The 23,009-nt window shown below is 42.0% G+C and overlaps 3 protein-coding genes and 1 long non-coding RNA gene across 4 annotated transcripts; 2 read left to right on the forward strand and 2 right to left on the reverse strand.

The window, feature by feature from the left end:
• Positions 1–163: 163 nt before the first annotated feature.
• LOC148154066 (transmembrane protein 272) lies at positions 164–5,085 on the reverse strand. Its single transcript, XM_088016197.1, has 5 exons — positions 4,962–5,085; positions 2,987–3,045; positions 2,850–2,900; positions 2,560–2,766; positions 164–774 (listed from the first exon to the last, which is right to left on the reverse strand). The coding sequence occupies exons 2-5, from the start codon at positions 3,021–3,023 to the stop codon at positions 554–556; spliced, it is 516 nt and encodes a 171-aa protein (XP_087872323.1). The 5' UTR covers positions 3,024–3,045; positions 4,962–5,085; the 3' UTR covers positions 164–553.
• On the forward strand, positions 4,798–10,745 carry LOC148154067 (uncharacterized). The gene is made up of 2 exons (XR_015766254.1): positions 4,798–4,915; positions 10,215–10,745. It is a non-coding gene; the product is annotated as an uncharacterized LOC148154067 (long non-coding RNA).
• LOC106924808 (calpain-5) lies at positions 5,381–16,608 on the reverse strand. Its single transcript, XM_088016198.1, has 13 exons — positions 16,215–16,608; positions 14,779–14,958; positions 13,193–13,324; positions 12,892–13,103; positions 12,096–12,288; positions 11,788–11,981; positions 10,530–10,607; positions 10,084–10,417; positions 9,876–9,998; positions 9,594–9,790; positions 8,225–8,343; positions 7,940–8,076; positions 5,381–7,343 (listed from the first exon to the last, which is right to left on the reverse strand). The coding sequence occupies exons 2-13, from the start codon at positions 14,941–14,943 to the stop codon at positions 7,167–7,169; spliced, it is 2,061 nt and encodes a 686-aa protein (XP_087872324.1). The 5' UTR covers positions 14,944–14,958; positions 16,215–16,608; the 3' UTR covers positions 5,381–7,166.
• A 672-nt stretch (positions 16,609–17,280) lies between these two features.
• cnpy4 (canopy FGF signaling regulator 4) lies at positions 17,281–19,270 on the forward strand. The gene is given in 6 exon segments (XM_014998692.2): positions 17,281–17,558; positions 17,655–17,781; positions 18,152–18,248; positions 18,397–18,519; positions 18,618–18,735; positions 18,934–19,270. Coding segments are annotated over 6 exon segments (741 nt in total). The 5' UTR covers positions 17,281–17,389; the 3' UTR covers positions 19,041–19,270.
• Positions 19,271–23,009: the final 3,739 nt, after the last annotated feature.

The following is a 23,009-nucleotide window of genomic DNA, read 5'->3' on the forward strand; positions in this document are numbered from 1 at the left end:
AGCTAAATAAGCTGTCAAACACTGGGGGAAAAAAAACATTATATACCTATTTAACTTAACATTTTAAATGTGCTACAGAATATATTTGACAATACAGCTGAACAGTAAGATTTGACGCTTGTTTCAACCTAGACGTCGGAGCAAAATAAAGGAGCACAAGCAGTAAATTAAAAGAGATCTTTTATGATTTCCTCTTGATCCTTGTAAAAAGCTCAATAAGATGTAAACACCCCAACCAGACATGTCTTTCACCACCGCCAGTCCAAACAAACAGAATACATTCATTCATTGATTCACAGTGGTAGACAAAATACAGCAAAAAAGAACAAAAGCGCACACAGCCAGTGTTAAAACGCATAAAGGGTTGAGAAGCACAGAGATTGAACAGCCGTAAAAAAAATAATAAACATCAATGAACTGAATATTCATTCTCATTTTTAAACTTGTATCATTATAATAAGTTGTTTTGCACAGCTGGCACAACAGAAGCCAACGAGCTCCAGCTCCAGTCGCGCTAGAAGCATCCCAGCTCAGGTTTTCTCTGCGGTCCCTCTCAGGCCTGCAGGGTGGCGTCGTCGTCGGGGTCGGCCCGGCCGCACAGGAAGAAGCAGAAGAGGACGCAGCAGCCGGTGAGCACGAACAGAATCACCAGGATGTAGACCAGCGTGGTGTTCCAGAAGGCGAACAGGTAGAGCGTCTTGTTGCAGTAGCGCGACGTATCGGTAGCGTTCTTGTTGTATTCAGGCTGATAAACCGAGTAGATCCAAAGGTTGCCTGTGGAAAATGGGGAAGAAGAGTGAGCAGAAAAGTATTGAGATAAGCTAAATACAGTAGGTTAACAAGAGAAAGTCAACCATGAGTGTCAAGCGGATAAAAATAATCAATAAGTACAAGTTCAGCTGCTTTATGAAAGGCTCAGAGATTTGTTAAAGACTTAGGATCAATTAGCTTCATGAAAACCACGTTTAATGCTTGCAATTTGAAAGTTTAACCGGTGCCATTTAATGAACAAATAAAAAGTAATAATTTGAATATCGGTATGCTTTGCAGAGAGATGGAATGAAAAAGAGCGGGAAACGCTCAAAGACAAATGCTTAAACCCCTGAAGAACTATTGATCACCATAAATAGAGATCAATATTTCACTGAGCTGCAGCATTCACAGGACTGACAGACTGAGCCTGTGATTCCAGTCACACCGTCTGCAGAAGGTTAAAGCACAGAAGTGGAGAAAACCTCACAGAGTCTTACTGTCCCTTTTACTTTTACAAGAAAACATCAGAGGTGGATGGTGCCAGTAAATTAAGAAAAAATATTTACAATATAGGGCGACATCTAGTGGTCAATGTGCATAATTACAAGAGGCTTATCCCACAATGTCAAGTTTATGAAGCGTCATACATGCAGCTTTGCAGCATTGATAAATGCAACCATAATAATTCGGGAGATAAAAACATTTAATTGCAGTAACATATGGCGGTTCTTGACACAGAGTGATGCGTTTCAAATGTTTACGCTATTTATGACGATTACAGAGGCTGGCTCATGAAACTCCCAAAACCACCAGCCTTCCTCCAAGCTCTACGAATAAATTGCAAATTTTAATCTCATCTGAGGACTCTGAGCAACAGGTCAGTCCTTTTAGCTTCTCAGCCAAGATAAAAACATTTCTGATGAGGAGTGGCTTAAACTCTCACAATGTGACCATTGTAGTCAGTCTTTCTAGGACAATAGACCATGATCTTCTGTAGTCTCTGTCTCATTTCCTGTCAGCGTCATGTATTTCAGAAGTTGCACAGATAAATGATTTAGACATTCAGTAATTGTAGATATTCGTATGTTTGTCTTGTCCCTGAAAAAAAAGGTGTTAAGAGAATTTCTGGACAACTGAATGCAGAGAAGGTGACGACATCTCGACAAAGAAAACTGAACCAGTTGGGCTGAGGACGAAACTGAAGACTGAAAATCCAAACGGAGCGACTGCTTCAATTTTGAGGGAAAAAAACAAACAAAACAAACAAACAAACAAAAAAACACTGGAATGACTTCCTGTTTCTAAAGTTCTTCATAAATGTTATTTTGACATTTTATTACTCATTTGTTAAGTTAAAATCTCTGATAATGAGACTCCTTGTAAAAGATCACCTGGTTACATATGATGCAACCAGTAGCATTATGTAATGATTCACATTATTCAGTGTCTGAAAAGGTTTTCCTTTAGGATATTAAAAACCTATTGAAAAAAAATTTCAAATTAAATTGTTCCAAAACTAAAAGTTAACCTGGGTATCAGTGTGTTAAGGAAGCAAGGAAGGATTTTGCCTAAGGATGTACAAATATAAAAAAACAAGAATAATTCAAATGTGACATCATATTTTAAATTTAGTCAATTTAAACTAGTGAAAACCTAAAATGACGACAGGTAGCTGTAATGTGACTTAAACCACTGAGCAGCCAGTGTCTCTGGTGTTAACCAAGGAGTTGACCAGACGACCGGTAACATCATTTCTTTCCTTTTGTGTTCGGCACCAGATAACAAAAGATAACAAAAGCTGCTCACCCGTAATGAACCAGCAGAAGAGGAACAAGGACACCAGCGAGTTCCAGACGGTGACAACGTGGCCCGCCGTCGTCCGCGGTCTCTCTTTGGTATTCCGTGTGTTGGGGAGGCAAGACAGGAGGTTGAGGACTATGGTGAAGACCCCCGACACGATCAGGTAGATGGGGATCTTCTGCTGGACTGGACAGTCGTTGAGGTATACTGACCCTAGTGGACAGAGGAAAAAGCTGTTCTTTTAGAAAGCACAGTGAAGCAACACAACGCCGACAGGAAGATGTACAACCGCTCACCGACTGCAATGTAGGCAATGGGCATGATGCAGAGAATCACCTTTGAGACTCCTGAGGGAAGGAAGAAACAAAACGTGGACCGTCAGTTTTCAGATCCGAACAGAAACCATTAAGCTCTCGGGGAAAGAGGATCTCACCCAGTACAGCAGGAGGGGGGTCTTTCATGGAGTTCATTTTCAGGGACGGTGACGCTAACCTGCAGAGGTCAACAAGGAATTGTGACGCTGATGGATATTTTCATCCGTTACCACAACAAACCTGACAACTCAGACAGTACAACCCACCTGAACAAGAATAATAAAGATAAAAAACAAACATGCTGACCTTTAAACACCACAGTCTGGTCGTTAACGGGTTATAAAAATACCTGCATGTCTTTGCTACTTTTGTAGGATTTTGTAACTTTTATCCATTTGTTGCTCAGGAGCAAAAACTTGTGTGGGTGTGCTACTCTGTGCCAGGATGGCAAGACAACAGCAATGACCTCAGAGAAGGAAATGTTGGAGATCAGGTAAAGGTTACAGGTCCGTTTATTGCGACATATCTGTGCAAATACTCCTTTAAAACTGTCAAATAGCGCAGTGGATTGTTGCGCAATTCATAAGATGAAATGATGATGCAAGCATGAAATTCGGTGTAACCTTCAAGGCCCGCTCTTTTTAAAAACATGCCGCTTGTCATGCGGTGTGTTTCAAAGTTCAAGATGGCGATCATTTTTGAAGATGCCTGCAGAGTCTGACTAATGTGGCGAGGCTATACAATTATCTGACGAAAAAAATTATTTGTCTAGCTCCATTAATAGTAGAGATATTCCACAAAAATTGTCCTTAACGGCTGCCATCTTGGATGTCATCTTAAAGTCTAAAATGAAACTACTTTAGACAAAAATGAGTTTAAGATCAGTGATCAGCTGACCTGGCAAAGGAGGCTGGTGAGTAAGGCTGCAACAACTCGGAGAGATAAGACTGGGGAAGCCCAGGCAGGGCTTTAAAAGCAAATAAAGGTACTGTTGCAGACAGTGATTGACAGCGCTTAGACCCGCCTCCTGGCTCTGACTGGTTGTTTCTAGATAGCACTGTGTAAAGGCAATTTCATATGTATTTTTACTGGGAAAAGCTAAACTGCTGGAAGTGATTGCATGTGTTGACGTGTTCTGCAGAGGATTTAGAATTTAAAAAATGTTCACATTCAACCATAAACAACATTTCACAAAGCAATGTTGTTCTTGTACATTTTGGACACCTTCCAAGTGATGCATCAAAATGTGCTCCATAAGTCACATGGGACAGAAATGCTAAGTTGCAATTGCAGCTTTTCTTTGTGCCTCTTCTTTAGAAAAGGAGCAATTTAGTTAGGACTCAAATTTGCAAGAAATAAGGTTAAATAGCAAAAAAAATAAAATAAATAAATAAATAAAAAAATCTGCTTTCATATGAAAACTTTGTAAATAAAAGTTAAGGATAAATAAAACAGACAAAAAAAATATTTATCCTTAAATAAAAATGCTTGACGTCACAACTTAGGAAACTCTCATTTGGTCCCTGGCACACAAATAACTTTTCCAACACTATTTAAAAAACCTTCAAGTGCAACGTTGTGTTTGACCATTATTATTTACTCTTCAAAAATAATAATAATAAAAAACATTTCTCTGGTATCAAGATTGACAGTCTAATAATAACGTTCAGTCAGACTGCATTCCCATAACCAGTCTGACTGGTGATCATAACACAAGACCAAGTGCAGAACAACAGCGAGTGGAGGGAGTGTGTGAACCCCGATCAGCCTGATCCAATTTCAAAAAAGCTCTCGTTTGTTTATCTTTAACAACAAGCAGCATCATATGGAAAGAAATCAACTACGTAGAAGGGAATGAATACTGATATTTGTTCAGTTTCCTGGCGCATTTTTAAAAGAGCGCAGAGAAATGGGCGCAGAGATCCTCAAACTGCGGCCTCGCCTCTCACTCTTTGGCATCGTGTGGGAAAGTGGGAAAGAACTCACACCGCCTCCCAGCCCCCCCGAAAACGGGCTGTGTGTCAGCGTCCGGCCGCGGAAAGTCTCCGGTAAGAGTCACCCCGTAAGGAAATCACGGGAAGGACGTAAACCTACCTGCAGTTCAGTCAGAGTTTTAGTTTCTTCTGGGTCGTCTGTGTATCGACAGCCGCTCCTTTACGTGCAGTAGCTGACAGAGCAACCTCCTAGTGACGGGAGCGCGCCTGCATGCGCGGTCACGCATGGCAGCAACTCATAGTTATGCAAATCGAGCTAGCTCGTTTCCCGCTTCCCATTAAAATTAAACACTTGGCTATAAAAGAAAATATTATTAGCCATAACAGTGACCGCATTTTTCTTTGTATAAAAACTCCGCAGAAAAATTAAAACCTAATATTACAAATTATTTGTAGTTAAAGCACCGGTTCTTAACATAGGGGTTTATGTCCCACTGTAGACTGTAAAACTCTGCATTTAGGGACTTAAGATGAGCACTAGGACTTAAATTATCTCATTAAATAACTCCAAACTGGATATGATGATTTATTTAAGTTTATGGCACCAATTCCAACAAACTATTGCAAATAGCTCAAAAAACAGAAATACTTGAGACCCTCTAAAATGTTTAGAACTGGCCATTTTAATAGTTCAGACACCAAATTTACCATAATATACATTAATGCACACAGTTGAGACTTTACTTGGACTACACCAGAAGCTAACAACTTCCCAATCTCAGCTCATCGGGTTACAGCCAATCAGCAACAAGGAAAATGAATGGTGCTCCAGGATTGGCTACTTTTCAAACACCTGCTTCTGTCAAGTAGCTTTGGCCTTTCGGTTTTTCAGCTTAACAAACTTTGTTTTCACTTTAATATCTTAGACGTCCTCTACAAAAAAATAAATAAAAATAAATAGGTGAGTAAACCATTTTTTGTGGATAATTTGGACTCCAGTTCCTCTGAAAATAAAGGAATTTATGATTATCGGACTGTGAATATTTGAGGGTCCACTTTACATTTACACAACACAATACAGTCAAACTCAGAGCCAGAATGGAGTAACAGTGGAAAGAGATGAGCACCTTAGATGCAACTGTTATCGCAGAAAAAGACAGCAGTCGTAAATCAACAAAAGTAGCATTTTGGTTATTTAACTTTTCGGCTTTTCATTTTGTGACGTTGTAATCCTCTTATCAGAAATACTGTGTGCAATCAACCAAACACCATTGAGGATGAATGAGGGGTGCCTGCAAAGTTGCAATCTACATCCTTAAGCGGCCAAACTTTTAGACACCACAGCGATGTGATCAAATGAAACAATCATTTTTCTGTATTGTAATTAGGATTCGTGACTGGATTATATTCAAATCAAATGAATTAGAACGTTTTTTGTTGTTGTTTTTTTTACATTTGCACAAAATGAAAGCACAAATCAAACAAATGCTTGCGTCAAAGAACGAAAGAAGTGAAGAGATGTTGGCGGACACCGATGGCTCATAAAACCAGCTGCCTGTTTGACGTTCGAAGACGACTGGGATCTAATCCCGATAAACAAATGCTGCAGAATTAGCATGTCTTATCAAACGTTTGCAGCCAGGCAGAGCTCGGTGTTCTCTGGTCAGAATGCTTTTGGTAAGTTTTCTGTCCAACATCAGCTGTATTAATACTCTGAATAATCAGATATTTCATGGAGCGAGCTTTTTTTTCCTTAATGTGTGAAACAGGTTATGGTGCAAATAAGCAGGGGATGCAGCAGAGGGCACTTTCTCTGATAGCACTGCAGTAATTCATCAGCTCATCAGCACACAGCTGGTCAGTCAGCTCTACTTGGTACAATACAGTTGCCCTCTATAGCCACATATCTGGTCAGCAGTTTAATCCTACCATGAATTACTGGTTTAAGCAGATAAACGGAAGTTATTAGTCTGATTATGATGACTCACTGGACCTTTCTGGTAATCCATATGCAGTTTGGTTAGGAATTACAGGCCAGCTTAAAAATCTTTGCAGTCATAGCGTTCTACGGATTGGACGGTGCTTAAGAACATACAATAAAAATTGGGAACATCAAACTTTCAAGAAACATCCATTAAGATTTATTTTAAAAATATGAATATTTGACTTTAAATTAAATAAAATAAGCACATGGTGTCTATTGTATAAATGAGATAATTGTTACATAAAAAAAATAATAGCAGCCAAATAAAACCCTGAAGAGCGAAAAAGGGTTTGTTATATTTCCTGTCTCTGATGGTCGTCGTCTATTTGCTCCGCTGTTCATCCAAATGATCTTGGTAATACCGTGGCAACCAGACAGATGTCACAAATCCGTGAGGCAGGCGCTGGTGGACGTCTCCAGGTGGACGCAGCCTCTGGACCCCGAGCGCGACCGTCCCCGTCGCAGGTCGATCACGAGGCTCCGGCTCCTTTCGGATTCTGTCGTTTGGAGTCGAGCCGTTCCGAGGAGGGAGTCCCACAGCGGGCCTGTGCTCCATAGCTGCACATACACAAGCATGCAAGCAGGTTATTACAGCGAAACTCAAACGTTTTCATATAAATGCGAGTAAACTTTAACATGTTTTATTGGGGTTTCATATAATGAAACTCCTATGGGTGGTGTGCAAACTCTGGATCTAAATTACTGCGTAAGAGTTGTTAACAGATTGCAGAGATAACTGAAAAATTCAAATCACACATATAAGACTTTGAGCACAATGAACACTTGTCCAACCAGATCAGAGCAAATTAGCTTATAAAAGTTACCAACTGAAGCTTTACTCCTCCAAGAGTGACCAGAAGAAAACAGCTCTTTAAAGTGAGCCGCGGGATGTCACGTTTAAAGTTTGCCAAGACTCAACAAACACATTTGAGGAAGCTTCTCTGGTCAAACGTGATCAAAATGTGAAAGTGTAGGCGAAACTAGCAAAACTGTCTGTGTGGCAGAAAACGATACACCATCTAAAGGAGGAATACGGTGGTGGTAGAATCATGCTGTGTGGATGTTTTTCTGCAGCAGAGACAAGAAAATCGCTTAGAGTTGATGAGAAGAAGGATGGAGCAAATCGCAGGATAATCCTGGTGGCGGCGTCAAACCTCGACAGAGATGTTGTCGTCGGGGTATCTTCTGTAGAAGATGGCTCGGAGGTTGAATTCGGGGTTTCCGTCCTCCTTGAACACTCGCGTCCTGACGGCGTCGCCCTCGCACCGCACCACGGCGTAAACATCTGGAGCTGTGGCCACGAGGCAGGAAACCCGGCGTGATGCAAAGGGACAAAAACAGAAGAAACTGAAAACAGAGCAAATGGAAGCAGTCGACGAGGACCGAATGAGGCCAAAAGAAATGTCGTTTTCTTCTTCTGCTGCTGCTGCTAAGCCAACCTGTTTGTTTGGGAGGTTTGAGTCCAGATGCCCTGTGCAGATGGATTGTGGTCACCACTGCTGGCTGAGGTAGAAAACACTGGAACAAAGATGGAGTTGGCAATTCTTCCTTTAATTCCCTTCAAAGAGAAGAAGAAGAAAAAAACAACAACAAACAAACAGAACCGGGATCATGAGCTGAATGCTGAAAATCATTTGTCACAAATCGATTCCTGTTTGTAAGAGTAAAAATTGTTGTTGTTTTTTTTTAACTGGAGATTAATTAATAGGTAGGACCAATCAACCAATCTGCCCTGATGAACAGACATAAACTAAAAATCGGAGTCAACTGAAGGGTATCTGGGAAACATTGCTGGTTTCAACCAAGCGGAGACTGGAAACGCTGCATCATCTGTTCGCTCATAAACATTTATGGTTCTGTTTTGTTCCCTTGATTTCGAGTTCTGTGTGTTCTGGGTTCGTTTTGCTTTTTTTCTTCTTTTAGTATATTTTCGTGTTTGCCTATGTTCTGTTGAGTGCTTATTTTCTCTTCCTCCTATTTTATGTTGTTTTTCTAGTTTGGTCACAGTTCGTTCCCAGTCGTGGTGACGCGGTTTCTGAGTGACACGTTTCCTCATAACTTTAAGGCAGCTTTTGAACTGTGCAGTCTGTAACTTCCAAAGCTGCCTCAGACCTGTGAGAAAAGTCAACCTTCCCTTGCAAAATTTACGCCTTACAGACATGAGATAGGTTGATGCTGTCGAGCTTTAGCAAAAGCTTAAAGTTAAACATCTAATCGAATCGAATTTGAAAAAGCAAACGGGTTAATATCAACCTACGAGGTTTATGATGAATTTAGACATTAAAAGTCTATAGGATTGTCTCGCTAACACATTTTACTGGATGACAAACTGTCCCAGAAATCATTGTGATATTGTTTTGAGATCATTTTTCAAGTAATATACTGATATAAAGAATACTGCACACTGCAACTGAATGATATCTTAACACCAAAAACATCCAAAAAGAGTAAATAAAATGCATAATAAATTCTCGTTAAACAAAATATCCCTTCAATAAAATATTGATCATCTGAATGGAAATTATGGAGCTCATTTTAATTTATTATGCGATTAATTTATTAATTGATTAACTGCTTATTGTCTGACCCTCAATAATTTGTCTTAAATGTCTTTTGTGTGTGTCAGGTACCGTTTACTTCTTCCCTTTTGGTTAGGTTTAAGAATTACAAACTACTTGCTCTGAATTAGGATATGGTTTTATTACGCCTTATCCGAATAACTAGTCCCGCCTCACCAAACATCAGACCAATCTGACTTTCTCTGAGTGCCAGGACGACTTCCTCTGACCTTTTTGCGCTGTGGCACACCTGAGTTGGACGCGAGAGTGCGAGAAGAGCCTCAGCAGGAAGTGCCCGGTGTCGCCCGGCAGGAAGGTGGTGGGCAGCACCACGTATCGACCCGAAGCCAAAGTCCCCCTCAGAGTCACGCTGCGGGAGTCCATGTAGATGGAGCTGGCCGCCTGCTCCACCACCAGCTGCACTCGGCTGCAGCGGTTCGCCTCCACCTCAACCGGACGAGACGGCGGGAGAAGGCAATGAAATTTCAAGGAGCGAGGAAGGTTCGTGTTTGGTTCGGAGTTTCTTGCCCACCTTCAGCACCTCGAAGCCTATTGGCAGGTTTTCCCCTCCTCCGTTTTTCTTCAAGACCCTCCTGTCCTCCTGCTGCAGGCAGATCAGCACCTCCTCCTCCTCGTTTTGCACCTCAAACATGAACTTAAAAAAAACAACAAAAGAATGTAATGGGGGTAAATTTTAGCATTTTGTGTGTGTGTTTAGGTATGTTTTATGATGTCTGTACCTGTGGATTGTGCAGAAAGCTGTCCCTGTGGTTGATGCACCCCCCACAGCGACTCCTCCTGTCCATCTCCTCAGTGACGTCTCTCCTTTTCGTTCCTTCCTGACTGCTCTCCCTGACCTTCTTCCCTTCAGGTCGAATGTTGCTCAGGGCCTGAGCAGAGCCGCTGTACTTCCCTGCAGAAAGAGGGGCTGTGCCAGGGGCATCTGGAGATGGAGCCCACTCCCCGTAGCTCTGCGTCTCTCTCCAGTGTGAGCTCGGCCACAGCAGCGTCCTCTGCACCAGCCGGCACACCACCACGTCTGTGAAGTAGCAGCAGAAGTCCTGGAAGTCCATCCTGTTTGGAGGGGAGGAAAAATTAAAAATATATGCATGAAATTGCTTGGAAGGTTGGAAAAATTATGTTTGTGAAGATATATTTTTGAGATTTTGAATGAAAGGCTGCGCACCAGAACTCTCCAACATCACGAACAACAATCCCCATCTTCTCCCGCTCTGCTCGGCTCAGCTGCTGCCACTGCTCTGACCTGCAGGGGGCGTGCAACAACAACAAAAGGTGAATTCATCGTATAATCACCTGCTTAACACACCACTTATTTATTCACATTTTGTCAAACGGACACCTTGAACTTCAATGTATTTTATCCTAGTGGGATTTTTGTGATAGACTAACAAAAAAAAAAAAAAAAAAAAAAAAAATTAAGGGATTGTCTAACTCTATAGGGTTGGATGGAAAAACTGCAGATTTTAAAATCACTTAATAGATTTAACTCAGTAACGCGCCAACTGGTTGAATTGCATCAGAGGCATGAAATAAATAAGCGAAAACAATATGTGGAGTGGTTTTATAACTACAGCCAAGAGAGAAACAGCAGTCAAGACATCTTCACTGACTTCAGGGAGAGAAAATCTTCAGACTTTAAAAATATTTCTTCTTAAATCTTTCCAGAATGTGACTTTTAGAAAATCTTTACGTAAAATTCTATTGTGAATTTTCCTCCCATTTGTCTTTTAGTTATGCTCTGTTTTTAAATCTATTTTAAGCCTTTTGTTCAGTGTATTTGGTCGTTTCTTTTCTTTTGCACATTTTAAAGCTTGTGGTACGTGTGGTTTTTCAATGATGAGACCGGTGGCGTTTATATTGAAGATGCCAGTCTCCAGATGTGTAAAACTGGTAGCGACACAAAGGATTTGCAGATGCAGTGGAAGGTGTTTCTAGAAAGTATTGCCACAGGTGGGGGGCGACCACAAATGCACGCCACACTTTTTAGATTTTTATTGGACACATGAAATGCTGCGTAATCATCTATCACATAAAATTCAGCTTAAATCGCTAAAGTACATTTGAGTATAGTGTGTAAAAAGTTCAAAAGGTGTGAACACTTCTGAGAGGTGCTGCAGATGAGCTCTACTGTGAAGCAGATGACAGAGTGTAAGAAATAAACAAGTAGTGTTTTAACTTCTGGAAAGCTTCATTGGTCCGTTGTGGCCATTTTTCCCAGTTTTCTCAGAGCTTCGTAATGTAAACAGCAGATGTTCCCCTGTAAAACATTTGCCTAACTGTTGTAAAATGCCTGAAATTGTCCAGAAAAGTTGCAGTGGCATTGTAAAACGTTGTAAACTACATCGTCAGCTGAGGCTTTATTCCTAGAGCGCCTACAAAACGCACTCAGCAGTCAGAAGAAAAGGTTTCAAAGCGCCCCTCACCTCTGACTCCAGGCTCCTTTCCAGTCCGTGGTCCCCCACGGGTTCCTCATGCGCACCATAAAGAGTCGGGACGTCCCGCCTGTCCTCGGCGGGTTCTCCGCCAGCCTCACCTTCCTCACCGCTGTGATGCCATAGGCGTGTCCTCGGACGAGCCCGCAGTCCAACACCGACTCCACCGTCTCCCCCTCGGCTGGCTGAGAAAATGTGAAACGTTTAGTAATTTGCCAGCAACATCTGAAACGTCGAAGCCCCTCAGGGTCACAGAAAAAAACAAAACAAAAAAAAAACAAAAAAAAACAAAGTCCTACCCGGATGGAGCACGTGATGAGGGATTTGTGCTCATGGACCTTAGCTAATGTCTGGAAGAGTGCCTTCCTCCGCTCGCTGCTCAGGCTGAGGGCCTCACAGTCCAGGCTGAGAGGCTCCGAAACCCCTCCAGTGAAGTCGATGAGGGCCTCCGCAGTGTTGCCTCCCTCTAAAGCCTCATAGCAGCCATTTAGTCTGAAACCGAAATGCAAACTGGTTCAGGGAGTCGTGTGTGACTCTCACTTCATCCCTTTCTAAGTGTCAGTCAGTTCATTTACAGGAGATTTGTGGCGTTGCCTCCGGGCTTCAGCGTTGCGGGGAGTTTTTCCGATCCACACAGGGTCGAAATTAGACATGAGTTTACACACATTCACATCAATTCTTAGAAGACATCTTGTTCCTCTTCACTGCAGAACTTCTTCCAGTTTATTGATCATAATTTGGCATATTCAGCAAATGCTCATTTGCTAAAACAGTTGGTATAAATCACACATTTAAATGTTTTCATCAACAGTTTCAGGGAAGAAATCAAACGTTGACTGGAAAGCGTCCATTTTGCCTTTTTACCCTTTAATTATCATCAAGTCAGCAGTAACGGGATTTAGCAACGGGGCTTTGTTCTCTCTGTGGGAAACTCTGGATCTCTGGAAATGGGTGTTTTGAACCTTTGCTGGAGTCCTTATATGATTGCCAAGGATATAGACAGGGTTATTTTGGAGAATATAAGTAGCTGCCAAGCTTTGAAAGAATATTAATGCTCCACTTGTCCATTGGACACAGTTTTCTGCTTCTCCTTACTTGGCATAGGCCTTCTCCAGCAAGGCGCTCCAAAACTCTCTTGGCGTTGCCGAGCGGCAGAAGAGCAGGACTCCATCTTGACTGACCGGCAAACGGTCGTCCACCACGACGTCGACCCAATGTCCGAAGCGCCAGAACCTGAAGTGGAAGATCCCTGCGTACAAGTCTGAACGCTTTGGGTTCCACTCCTGATCCATGTGGTTGGGAATGACCTGGAGTGAGGAGAAGGGGTGAGTAAGATTAGGGGAAAGTGTAAAGGCAGGACACAGAGCTGATAGGACAACGAGTCTGGAGGGAGAACCTTCTTCCACAGTGAAGGCTCGGATGCCAAGCAGGAAATGGCTGCCACCATCCAGCAGTTACCCAGACTGCCTTGGTGCAAGTCGCGAGTGCTGATTCCATCCACAAACAAACGAGGGTCTCTGCAAATTTCCTGGACAGATGAGAGACGTAGCAAAGACCAAATCAGGTTAAAAAGCAAATAAAATCACATCAGTCCACACTGATTAGCTTCCATTCATTCAAGGGGACAGAAAACATGATGTTTTCTTTTTTTAAAGAACAAATCCTGATGTTTTCCAGACAAATGATGGATGTGGGGGAACTTCTCTATCCACATGTGGATGTATTTAATGGAAACACAGACCACCTCCATCTACTGCAGTGATTCTTCATGTCTTCCTCGGAGAACGTACATTATCATGATTTACTCCGCGCTTGCTATTAGCTGAAACTTTCTTTTGGATTCCAAACCGAGTCCGAACGTCCTTCTTGTTGATATAGTGTCTAATGGCCATGCTAACTTAATAAACGTCATAAAAGTATGAGGACAGTAATGCTTGATGACGTTAGAATTGGGTGGACCTCTTTACGTGCGCAAAGGGAGGATAAATTGGCCTCGAGGGCCCTGTTGGAGTGATTGTTTTATGACTACAACTTCGAAGTCCGAAGGACTGAAGGAGACTTTTGGTTGAGGAGTAAAACATCTTGAAGAAACAAGTTGCCTTCTTTAAGACCGTCACGTCCTGTAGGACAGAGAATCCTACAGGACATGGCGACCAGTTTGGACATGGTGGGGCGGAGAGAGGAGAGGTACACCCTGGATCGAGATACCCAGGACAAACAACCACAAGCACACACTCATATCCGAGTGAAATTTAGAGAAAGCAATTGACAAAACAGTCGTGGTTTTGGACATATGCATGGAGCAAGAATAAGTGGAGAGCACCTATGTGTCCGCAGGAGGAACATCCAAACTCAAGGTCAGGATTCAAGCTCCAACAACTGCTCCACCGCGCAGCCCGGCTCGCAAAACCATAAAGTACGATTCCAGACTTTTTCAAAACAGCATAACACAAACCAGAGAGGACCAGAAGGTAACATAACATTTACAGCACAAGCTACACCCCAACTACTGTAATAAAACATTCATTCCTCGCCATAAAAACATAACCGCTTCCCCAATAAACCTGCGAATTATAAAACCTCAAAGTTGGCTGTTTTTTTATTCACATCTACATGGTTGGTGTAGCTGCAGTTTTCAGCTGCAGTGGCTGAAAGCGTCAGCCATCACAACACTGCTCTAGAAACCACCAAGCAGTCTATTTATGCACTGCTGCTTTTTTCTGAACTCAACTATTGACACTAACATGGCTGTCCATCTGCATCTCCTCCCCGTGGGGACAGAGTTCCACTGCCTGACAACCTCTCTAATTATAGAAAGCGCTTTAATTAATCCACTTGTTGAAATGCGGCACACTGAAGTTGCCTTCTCAATTTAGATCAGGGACCAGAGGTGATGGATTCATAAATTAGGCTTTCTAGGCATTTGCTAGGATTGTTTTCGGTTTTAGTACTCGGGACACTTTTACTCCACAGCAAACTCACCCGCGGCCTCTTCCAGGTCAGTCCAGGTGGGGGCGCCCTCTTGTAGAAGAGGGATTGGTTTGTGGCAGGGAACAGAGGGTCTTTGAAGAGCGCCCCTCGACGCAGGCAGGAGCGCCTCAGCTTGGCGAAGCTCTGGCCCTTGAAGTCGTTCACCGCTTCCAGCATTCTCACATCAAACGACTGAAACGAGGTGGAAGGACGATACTAAAAAGGACTCAGAGATTTAAAAAACAAACAAAAAAAAAAGTACTTGAGGCATCACCTGTAATGATGTGAGATCTTAAAGACATTTGTTGTTAAAACAGATAATTATTTAGATCATAAGAGTTGGACTCATTTTCATTTTGGGCCATCTCAAAAATCTCAACGTTCTTAAAGGGCCGGTTGTGCCAGAATGTACTGATAAAACTAACTAAACTGTTAAAATATCAATAAAAATCTTTTTGAGCATTAAGTATGTGTTTCTTACAATTAAATGATATTGAACATTTTTTTCACACTGATCAGTCCATCCGGGATTTTTTAGATTTTTTTTTTTTTTTTTTAGCAATCAAAATCACAGATTTGCTGATTTAGAAATATCTGTAAGGAATTTTTTTATGACTTTTGTGCTAATGGATGATGTTAAACATTTTGGTAACACTTTATTTGAAGAGGGTGAATAAGACTGACATGACACTGTCATAAACACCTGTCATGAACATCAATAAGTCTTCGTGAATATTTATGACTGTTGTCATAAACCATCATTCGGTAAATTGTGATTTCTTGGGTAATGTCAAGTTGTCATGATGAAGACATTATCAATAATGTCAACTTTGTATTAAAAGTGTCATGATCTACCAAATGACACTTTATGACAACAGCCATAAATATTCATGAAGGCTTATTCATGTTCATGACAGTGTCATGTCAGTCTTATTCACCCCCTTCAAATAAAGTGTTACCAACTTTTTATTAATCGCTGTGATACTATGACTATGATAGAAAGTTTAGGAAACAATGTTTTTCATTGCTTCCATCATGTTTTGTATTATAAGACAGGCAGAGAAGAGTAACATTGCTTTTTCCTTTCTTAAGTCTGTCCAGGATTTTTCACGCCTCAAGACAAGAAGTTAAATTATGGTCAATATAATAAAAAAAAAAAGAAGAGCACAGTTTCACATCCTTAAAATGTGTCTGTGTTTACGTAACAGCTATAGGGCGATACTTGAGTGTTTGTGTTTCTGTGTAACTGTATCTCCCTCCTCACAGACAATAGACAGATGGTCACCATGCAGGGTGACATAATACACAGTTACACCCGGGAATAACCTCACACCAGTAAAATATACTGGTAATGCAGTTTTTGACGCTTTATCCTCACACATCTGCATGTACACTTCTATGCTCCGGCATGAACAAGGGTGTTTTCTAAGAGTTTGAGCGTCACTTACTGCTTCTTCCGGCGTGCCGTCAGGTGGTCGTTCCTACGCTTCCTTCTTGTCCTCGTTTGTGATGTCTCTCCCATTCAGTCCTCATCTCAACATGGTTTGTAACTCCAGGTCCCCTTGTGCCGTCAGGGTTTCCTGCCTCTTCCTCACTCACTCCTGGAGGATCGGTTGCTGTTGATTGTGCTGCGAATGTCACCTGAGAAACCAAGAGGCTGACACCTTCTCCTTTAACTGCTTCACTGCCAAATGTCACATTGATTAGGCGCAACATTTACAATGTTGAAGCTGTGGACACCAAGCGGCTCTGAAGGAGCTAAATTAGGCCAGGGAGCTGGATCTAATTTTAGGCTGGGTGTATTTTGAGAAACACTTCAAGGGGAAAAATGGGAACGCGGACAGCTGCTTTAAAAATTGCAATAAATAGACATCAAACAGACATTTGAACACAAACAGATCCGATGGTACAAGGCAAATGTCCTACTTTAATCTGTTCTTACACTGATGTATTAATACAGGATGTGAAATAAGAACTGTGTTTTTCTCAGTTTAAACATTTCTAAAGAAGTGATTGACATTATATTTACATCCAAAGTAATGCACACATACAAAGGGAAATAAAATAAAATTTGTTCTGGGAAAGCCTTTTTGATAATTAACTTCTCCTGTATTGAGAAACTAGTTATTATATTTCTCAGGTGGGATTTTGACCCATTCTTCCACACAAATGAAACAATAAATCTAGAAGGTGCTGAGGGTTCTTTTTATGCACCCCGTTCTCCAAAGATGGTGCATTCACTGTCCAAAGAGTTCGGGCTTGGGCTCATTTGACTAAAGCATATTCTCCCAGTATTTCACTGGATTGCCCAGAGCTTCTGCAGCAAATGTTAATCAAGTTTTAAGAGTCATCTTGCGCAGTGAGGGTGAACAGAAATAATTAAAAATGAGGTCTTTCGGTATGCATTTCATAAATAATAAAACCATCAAGATGCAAGTAAAAATATGTTATTTTACGTTTGCATTTTATTTAATTTTCTTATATCTCATTTTACTAGACCTATTTGTCCTCGATATGTAAGTTTTTGTACTTTATTTGAACAAATCGATGTTTCCGCTTTCCTTTTATCTTACCATCGAGCCATCAGCAATCGACTGGTCGTGTCTGCTTTGATGCAGTGCGCATGCGCAGGGAGAAAGTAAACGATGCAGATGTGACTGAGGCGACGCTAAACTTGAATTCTCTCCATTTTAAGCACTTATTCAGAATGAAAGCGTTTATTCTGGCTGTCGTTTGTGTCTGCGGCTTTGCTGCTGGGAGTGAAGACGAGAGGCTGCCCAATAAATGCGAAGGTTTGACGACAAAAAGACTCAGGAGTCGTGTTTGTTGCAACTTTTCTGTTCTTTTCGAAAGTCAGTAATTAATATTGGGTTGTTTGTTTGTGCTAGTTTGTAAGCTTCTAACAATGGAGCTGTAGGAGGCTCTGGAGAAAACTGGTCGCTCTAAAGAGGTTCTGGAGGTTGGAGAGGTGCTGGACACAGGCAAGAGGAGGAGGAAGATTAAATACAACACCTCGTAAGCCATATTTTTCGTAATATCCTTATGTTTTAACTCAATGCCAGGATGGAAAGAGATCAGCAGTGACCTTAGACAAGCCGCCCATATATGTTTTTCACTTGCCCTACTTTAACAATGATCCCTTTCTTCAAGTAATGTTTTTAAAGTTGTAGTGAGCTGATTATTACATTTGACATGGTTGTAAAAACAACAACAACAACAAAAAAATCAGGTTCAAGTCCATGATGGCATCTTGTTTTTTTTTTTATTTGGCTTTGTTGCATCTTGTGTGTTTTCTTTGTAGAGAGTTTGTGTTTGAAGTTCTGCAAAGAGTTTTATGCCTGCACTTGTTAGAAGTCAGTATTTAATCCTTCATGTTTTATTTTAGAGAAACCCGTCTGACCGAGGCCGTGGACAACATATGCGAGCGCATCCTGCAGTACAGCGTTCACGCCGAGAGGCCTGGCAGCCTCAGATACGCCAAGGTAGCGAAAGCCTCGGTGGACTGAATGCGTTTCTTCAAAGCTTCCTGAAAGCTGGGATTGCTTTCTACCTTTTCCAACACTAAACTGAGGAATGTGTGTTCGCTTTTAAGCATGTGGTTTATCGTCTTGTCTTTAACGTTGACTGCAGGGCTCCAGTCAGACCATGACGACGCTGAAGAATCTGGTCAACAAAGGAGTGAAAGTAGACCTGGGCATGCCATACGAGCTCTGGGACGAGCCGTCTGCGGAGGTGACAAATATGAAAAAACAGGTGAGGCGGAGAACACCCCCATTCCCGACTGCGGCTAAAGGTAAACGATTGTCAAAGCGATGTTTTCTTTTTAAACAAAGTGTGTTTTGTGCGATCAGTGCGAGACGATGCTGGAGCAGTACGAGGACGTGGTGGAGGATTGGTACTTCCACCATCAGGACCGGAGGCTGGAGAACTTCCTCTGTGAGAACCACGTCCTGAAGACGTCAGAGCGAGGTGGGACAGAAACGGAGAGACGCTTCAGGCCTGCTTATTTAAAATTCTGATGCTCACACGGTGATAGGAAGCCATTAAGAAACTGCTTTAAATAATACTTATCTGAATCAAAAGTCTGACTTATCTATACCATGCATTTAAAATTTCACAGATTTTATCTTGGCGCTCCTCCTAAATCGTGTGCTTTCCTTTACTCAGAATGTCTTCAGGAGGTGTGGAAAGGCGACGTGGGTCTTAAAGGAGGAGCCGAGGAAGAAAAGAGAGCAGATAAAGAGGGAACGGCACACGATGCCGGAGAACTTTGAGGGGAAAACCTTTGGATGAAAGTGAAGACAACACTACACCTCGGCTGCATCTCAGAGGACAGAAGCACAAATTATGCATAGAGGAAGTCTGTTATTCTGTTTGCAGATGGATAATCTGCATGTTGCAACGTGACACTTTATACATTATTTGCATCAGAACAGTATTTCTACTTCATATTGCCCCATGTACAGTTTTATACATTTGAAATAAACCTTTTTAACAACATAAACTGCTTATGCTGTTGTCTTTAAACTCATCATTGGAAGGTGGTGTCAGAGGTGCTGCTCCGGTAATCACTTCTAATCAGATTCAGCTGTGTGGCTCCTGCAGACAGACGACGCCATCAGAGAGCCAGACAATGCCTCGTCTTGCTGCTTATTTCATCTTCTCTGTCTGTTTTCTGAGAGCTCGGAGCTACACGAATAAAACCGAACCAGTTTTTCTTTTTCTACCTCACTCTGACCCGGCTGCTTCGGAGGTCAGCTCTCAGGCTCTTGAGGTGAGCTGTCAGGAGGACAGCATGGAGATAGTGATGAGACCTCTCACCTGTTGGACCCCAACCCCCCCGAGCAGCTTGTCGGACTGAGGCTCGGGCCATCTGGCTCTGGACGGGATCGCTGCGCCGCCAGCCGCTCCGCAGATGGAGAGTTCATCATCAGGGCTCCTCCGGCTGAGTGTGGGAGCAGAGCGACGGTCGGTGAGACTTTTCCACCCCCAGCTGCATCGGATCGGAGCTGCTACCTGCTGCCCCCTGCTGGTTCTCGTCCTGGTACTGCTTCGCGGGTTTATTTTTTTATTTTTATTTTTTGAAGTTTACAGACGGCGTGGTGCTGAACAGCAACATGCTGCTGTTCTTCTTCCCTGGATCTTCACCTGGTGAGACGTTCAAGACGGAGGGAGCTGCTGTTCCTGTGCTGTGTCGGTACAGAAGGTGAAACATTAAGGGACGTTTAATTTAGCCTCACTAAACATTTATCGATGTAGCAATGTTTTATTCGACCAGCTGCTTTTTTTTCTTGCTACGCCACGGGGAATTTAGATGTCTCAAAAATACATTAAAGACTAATTATATACCTAGCTGCACAACTCTGTAAAACATTCCGGAAGTACTACAAAATATCTCTTCCAGAATTGACCAAATTCTTTAATGAAAAATTCTGGTTGTTTTCCAGAAGGTTACAAGGTGCTGTACCCAAATACTTTACAGAACTTAAAAGATGCTTTTGTGATACATATTACTTTCTCCGGGCTTAGAAGTTGAACTTGGAGCTTACTTTCCCACGCATACCTGATTGGCCAGCGGGAGTCCTGGGACATTTCCCGCTGGCCTGCTCAGCTCATCGATTGCAGAGGTTCTGGGACCAAAGATTTGATTCAGGTCGTACTAAATAAAATAATAATAATTTTGTGAGGTTGTCTATCACAGGAGTGCAGAAAGACACCAGTTGTGCACAAGTGTTATGGCAAAAAGCATGTGGATGCCAAAATTGGGATTTTTTGCTATATAAAAAAAAAAAAGACAGATTTGACACATTTATCAGCTCAACATGTTTGAGACATTCGACTCAAACATGTTCAGATGAAGTTGGTGTCTGATTGAGTTCTCCCAACTTTTCCTAACAGCAACTCAAACACCCAAGTATTGTGTTGGTAAGGGTGCAGTCTCAGTGAGAATAGCATTTACAGCGGCCATTGATGGTAAACTTTATTTAAAATTTAATTCAGTCCTGGTGACTTGCATTAATTCTGCGGTGGCCGCCTGGGATGGTATCAAATTCCCTCCCTGGATTACTGTTACTGCTGCCTGCGTGTGTTGGCACCTGTTACTTTTCTGAACGTACGAGGTTGTTTCTGAAAACTTGCCAGGCACTTGGAAGTAATCTTCCAAACTTTGGCAGTAACAGTCCAGGAATTAACAGGTGCTTTTTTAGAACTTATGAAAGTTCTTAAAACAGATCTATTAAAGTTCCTGGAAAGACCCTGGAAGGTTCTGGAAAATATGCCGTGTTCCAAGAAAGTAACCTTGATGTTCCAGGAAAGCACAGGATGTTATTTAGTGCTTCTACCCAACCAAAAAAGTATCAATTCTGAATTTCTGTTATTTAAGCCAATCAAGAATTATTTGTAACAATCAGTTTTTCGCATGCTACAAATGTACAAAGCTACTTTTTAAGGTAAAAAAAAAATCACTAAGTACTTTTTTACAACAATACTTCGTTTGTGCATAACCCAAGTTTTACCCAGCTTCATCTGTCAGACAGACAGCTTCACATTCAAATCTAGAGGATTCTGCATACCGATGAGCAGATTCTTGACTCCGACTATGAGGCATTTAGGGCCACAGGCTGCAAAACTACAAATCATCAGCCGCCCACCACTTTGCTTCACAGATGGTATGTTTGTGCTGATATGCTCTGTTTGGATTACTGACATGAGTGAGTTACGACGGAACGTGTCTACTTTGGTCTCAGTTGTCCTAAATGACATTGTCCAGATGTAACCTGCAAGTGTTATTCTTTTTGCAGAGAACAGACTTTCTCAAGAGGAAACCCATCTGAACAACATAAACTAGTTCAGACTTTGTCTTATCATAACTTTTAATATTTAACACTGTAACTGACACCTGTTGAGTCTGAGAAGTTTTCTTTGTTTGTTTCTCTGAGATTTATGTGGTCTGATTTTTGGAACTACAGGAGGTACGCGGTGAGCAGCGGAGCCCTGCTCACCGCGTTGCTGCTTATTATAAAAAGGTTGAGGACCACTGAGACTTTTCTCATCTCGACTGAACAAATGAATGATGAAGAAGCATCTCTCACCTCCCTGCGTTAGGTCTTCATCAGAGCTTCATATCCAGGCAATTATACACAGTGCTACAAGTATCATGCTGTGGGCTTCTCTTTGGTTCTACAAAGCAGTGTGTCGGCGAGTTGAATGACACTTTTCAGATTTTTATTCATATATATATTTTTATTATTTTGTTTCTATCCCTTTTCACAACAGTGCACTACATTTTGTTGCTCTATCAAGTAAAATCCAAACAAATACACTGAAGATTGTTTTTGCAATGTTAAAAAAGTGCCTCAATTTAAATGGGTATATTGGTAGAGGTCCTTTAGAAAACCTGGAGAAAATATTCTTGAAGATCACCATCACATTCAAAAGATATGAAAGTAAAATATGAATCAATCGGAGCTTTCCCAAAAGTATAAATTAAGGAGACCTAATCTGATAGGACAACTGAGTCATGTTGAAGCTAAAATAATTAGAGATTTTTTTTTTTCACTGTCAGATGACTGAAGCAGAGAGAGAAACTCACCTGTTTACTTCATGAGTGAGATGGTGGACATCCTGGCCTCGATAGACCACCATCATCATCATCACCCTCCTCCCTCCGCCTGTATGCATGCAGCTGCGTGGCCACCCTGACTCCTGATGTGGCCTCTCGGCCCAGATACCCCTTCATAGACCACCGGGGGCGAGCGCTGCGGTCTTTAACGTCTGCTGCGGTTCCTCCACGGCCGATCCATCCACTTCCTGCTTCGCATTATGTCCGGGCTGCAGGGGTTAAATCTGATAAGGACATGCCTGTTGTTTGCAGATGTTTCACAGACTCCCAGCTGAGCGGCTCCGGCTCTCGCTTCCTGCCCCGGGTCCGGGACGACCTCCTTCACATTCAGCTGGAGCCTTTCCTCTTCCATCAGGACCGGACACGCTCTGTCAGTGCCAAATTTCAATGCTTTATCATTTCAGTTCCTGCACAGATAAAAAAAGAAAAAGAAATGTACATTCTACTATCCTCCCTGCAGATTTACATCACTTGCTACCTGGAAGCTGTTTCCCTCTCTTAGAAGGACCCAGAGAAAAAAGCCTGCGCTTTTACAACCGGGAGGTCAGTCAGTGTTTGGGAAGACGGTCATCCTTAAAAAATCCATGCGATGCAAAACACATTTGGTTTTGCTTTCAGGTGG

This window comes from Poecilia mexicana, unplaced genomic scaffold (genome assembly GCF_051168715.1).
Source record: "Poecilia mexicana isolate PSO_F unplaced genomic scaffold, ASM5116871v1 scaffold_18, whole genome shotgun sequence".
Classification (NCBI taxonomy): Eukaryota; Metazoa; Chordata; class Actinopteri; order Cyprinodontiformes; family Poeciliidae; genus Poecilia; species Poecilia mexicana.

Bases quoted from the DNA above. Each gene is read 5' to 3' on its own strand.
- LOC148154066 (XM_088016197.1), bottom strand. From the start codon at position 3,023: ATGAACTCCATGAAAGACCCCCCTCCTGCTGTACTGG. The intron at 2,901-2,986 runs GTGAGATCCTCT...TCCTTCCCTCAG, and splicing joins CCCCCCTCCTGCTGTACTGG to GAGTCTCAAAGGTGATTCTC. The intron at 2,767-2,849 runs GTGAGCGGTTGT...TCTGTCCACTAG, and splicing joins CATTGCCTACATTGCAGTCG to GGTCAGTATACCTCAACGAC.
- LOC106924808 (XM_088016198.1), bottom strand. From the start codon at position 14,943: ATGCTGGAAGCGGTGAACGACTTCAAGGGCCAGAGCTTCGCCAAGCTG. The intron at 13,104-13,192 runs GTTCTCCCTCCA...TCCTCACTCCAG, and splicing joins AGCCTTCACTGTGGAAGAAG to GTCATTCCCAACCACATGGA. The intron at 9,999-10,083 runs GTACAGACATCA...GTTTTTTTTAAG, and splicing joins GCTTTCTGCACAATCCACAG to TTCATGTTTGAGGTGCAAAA.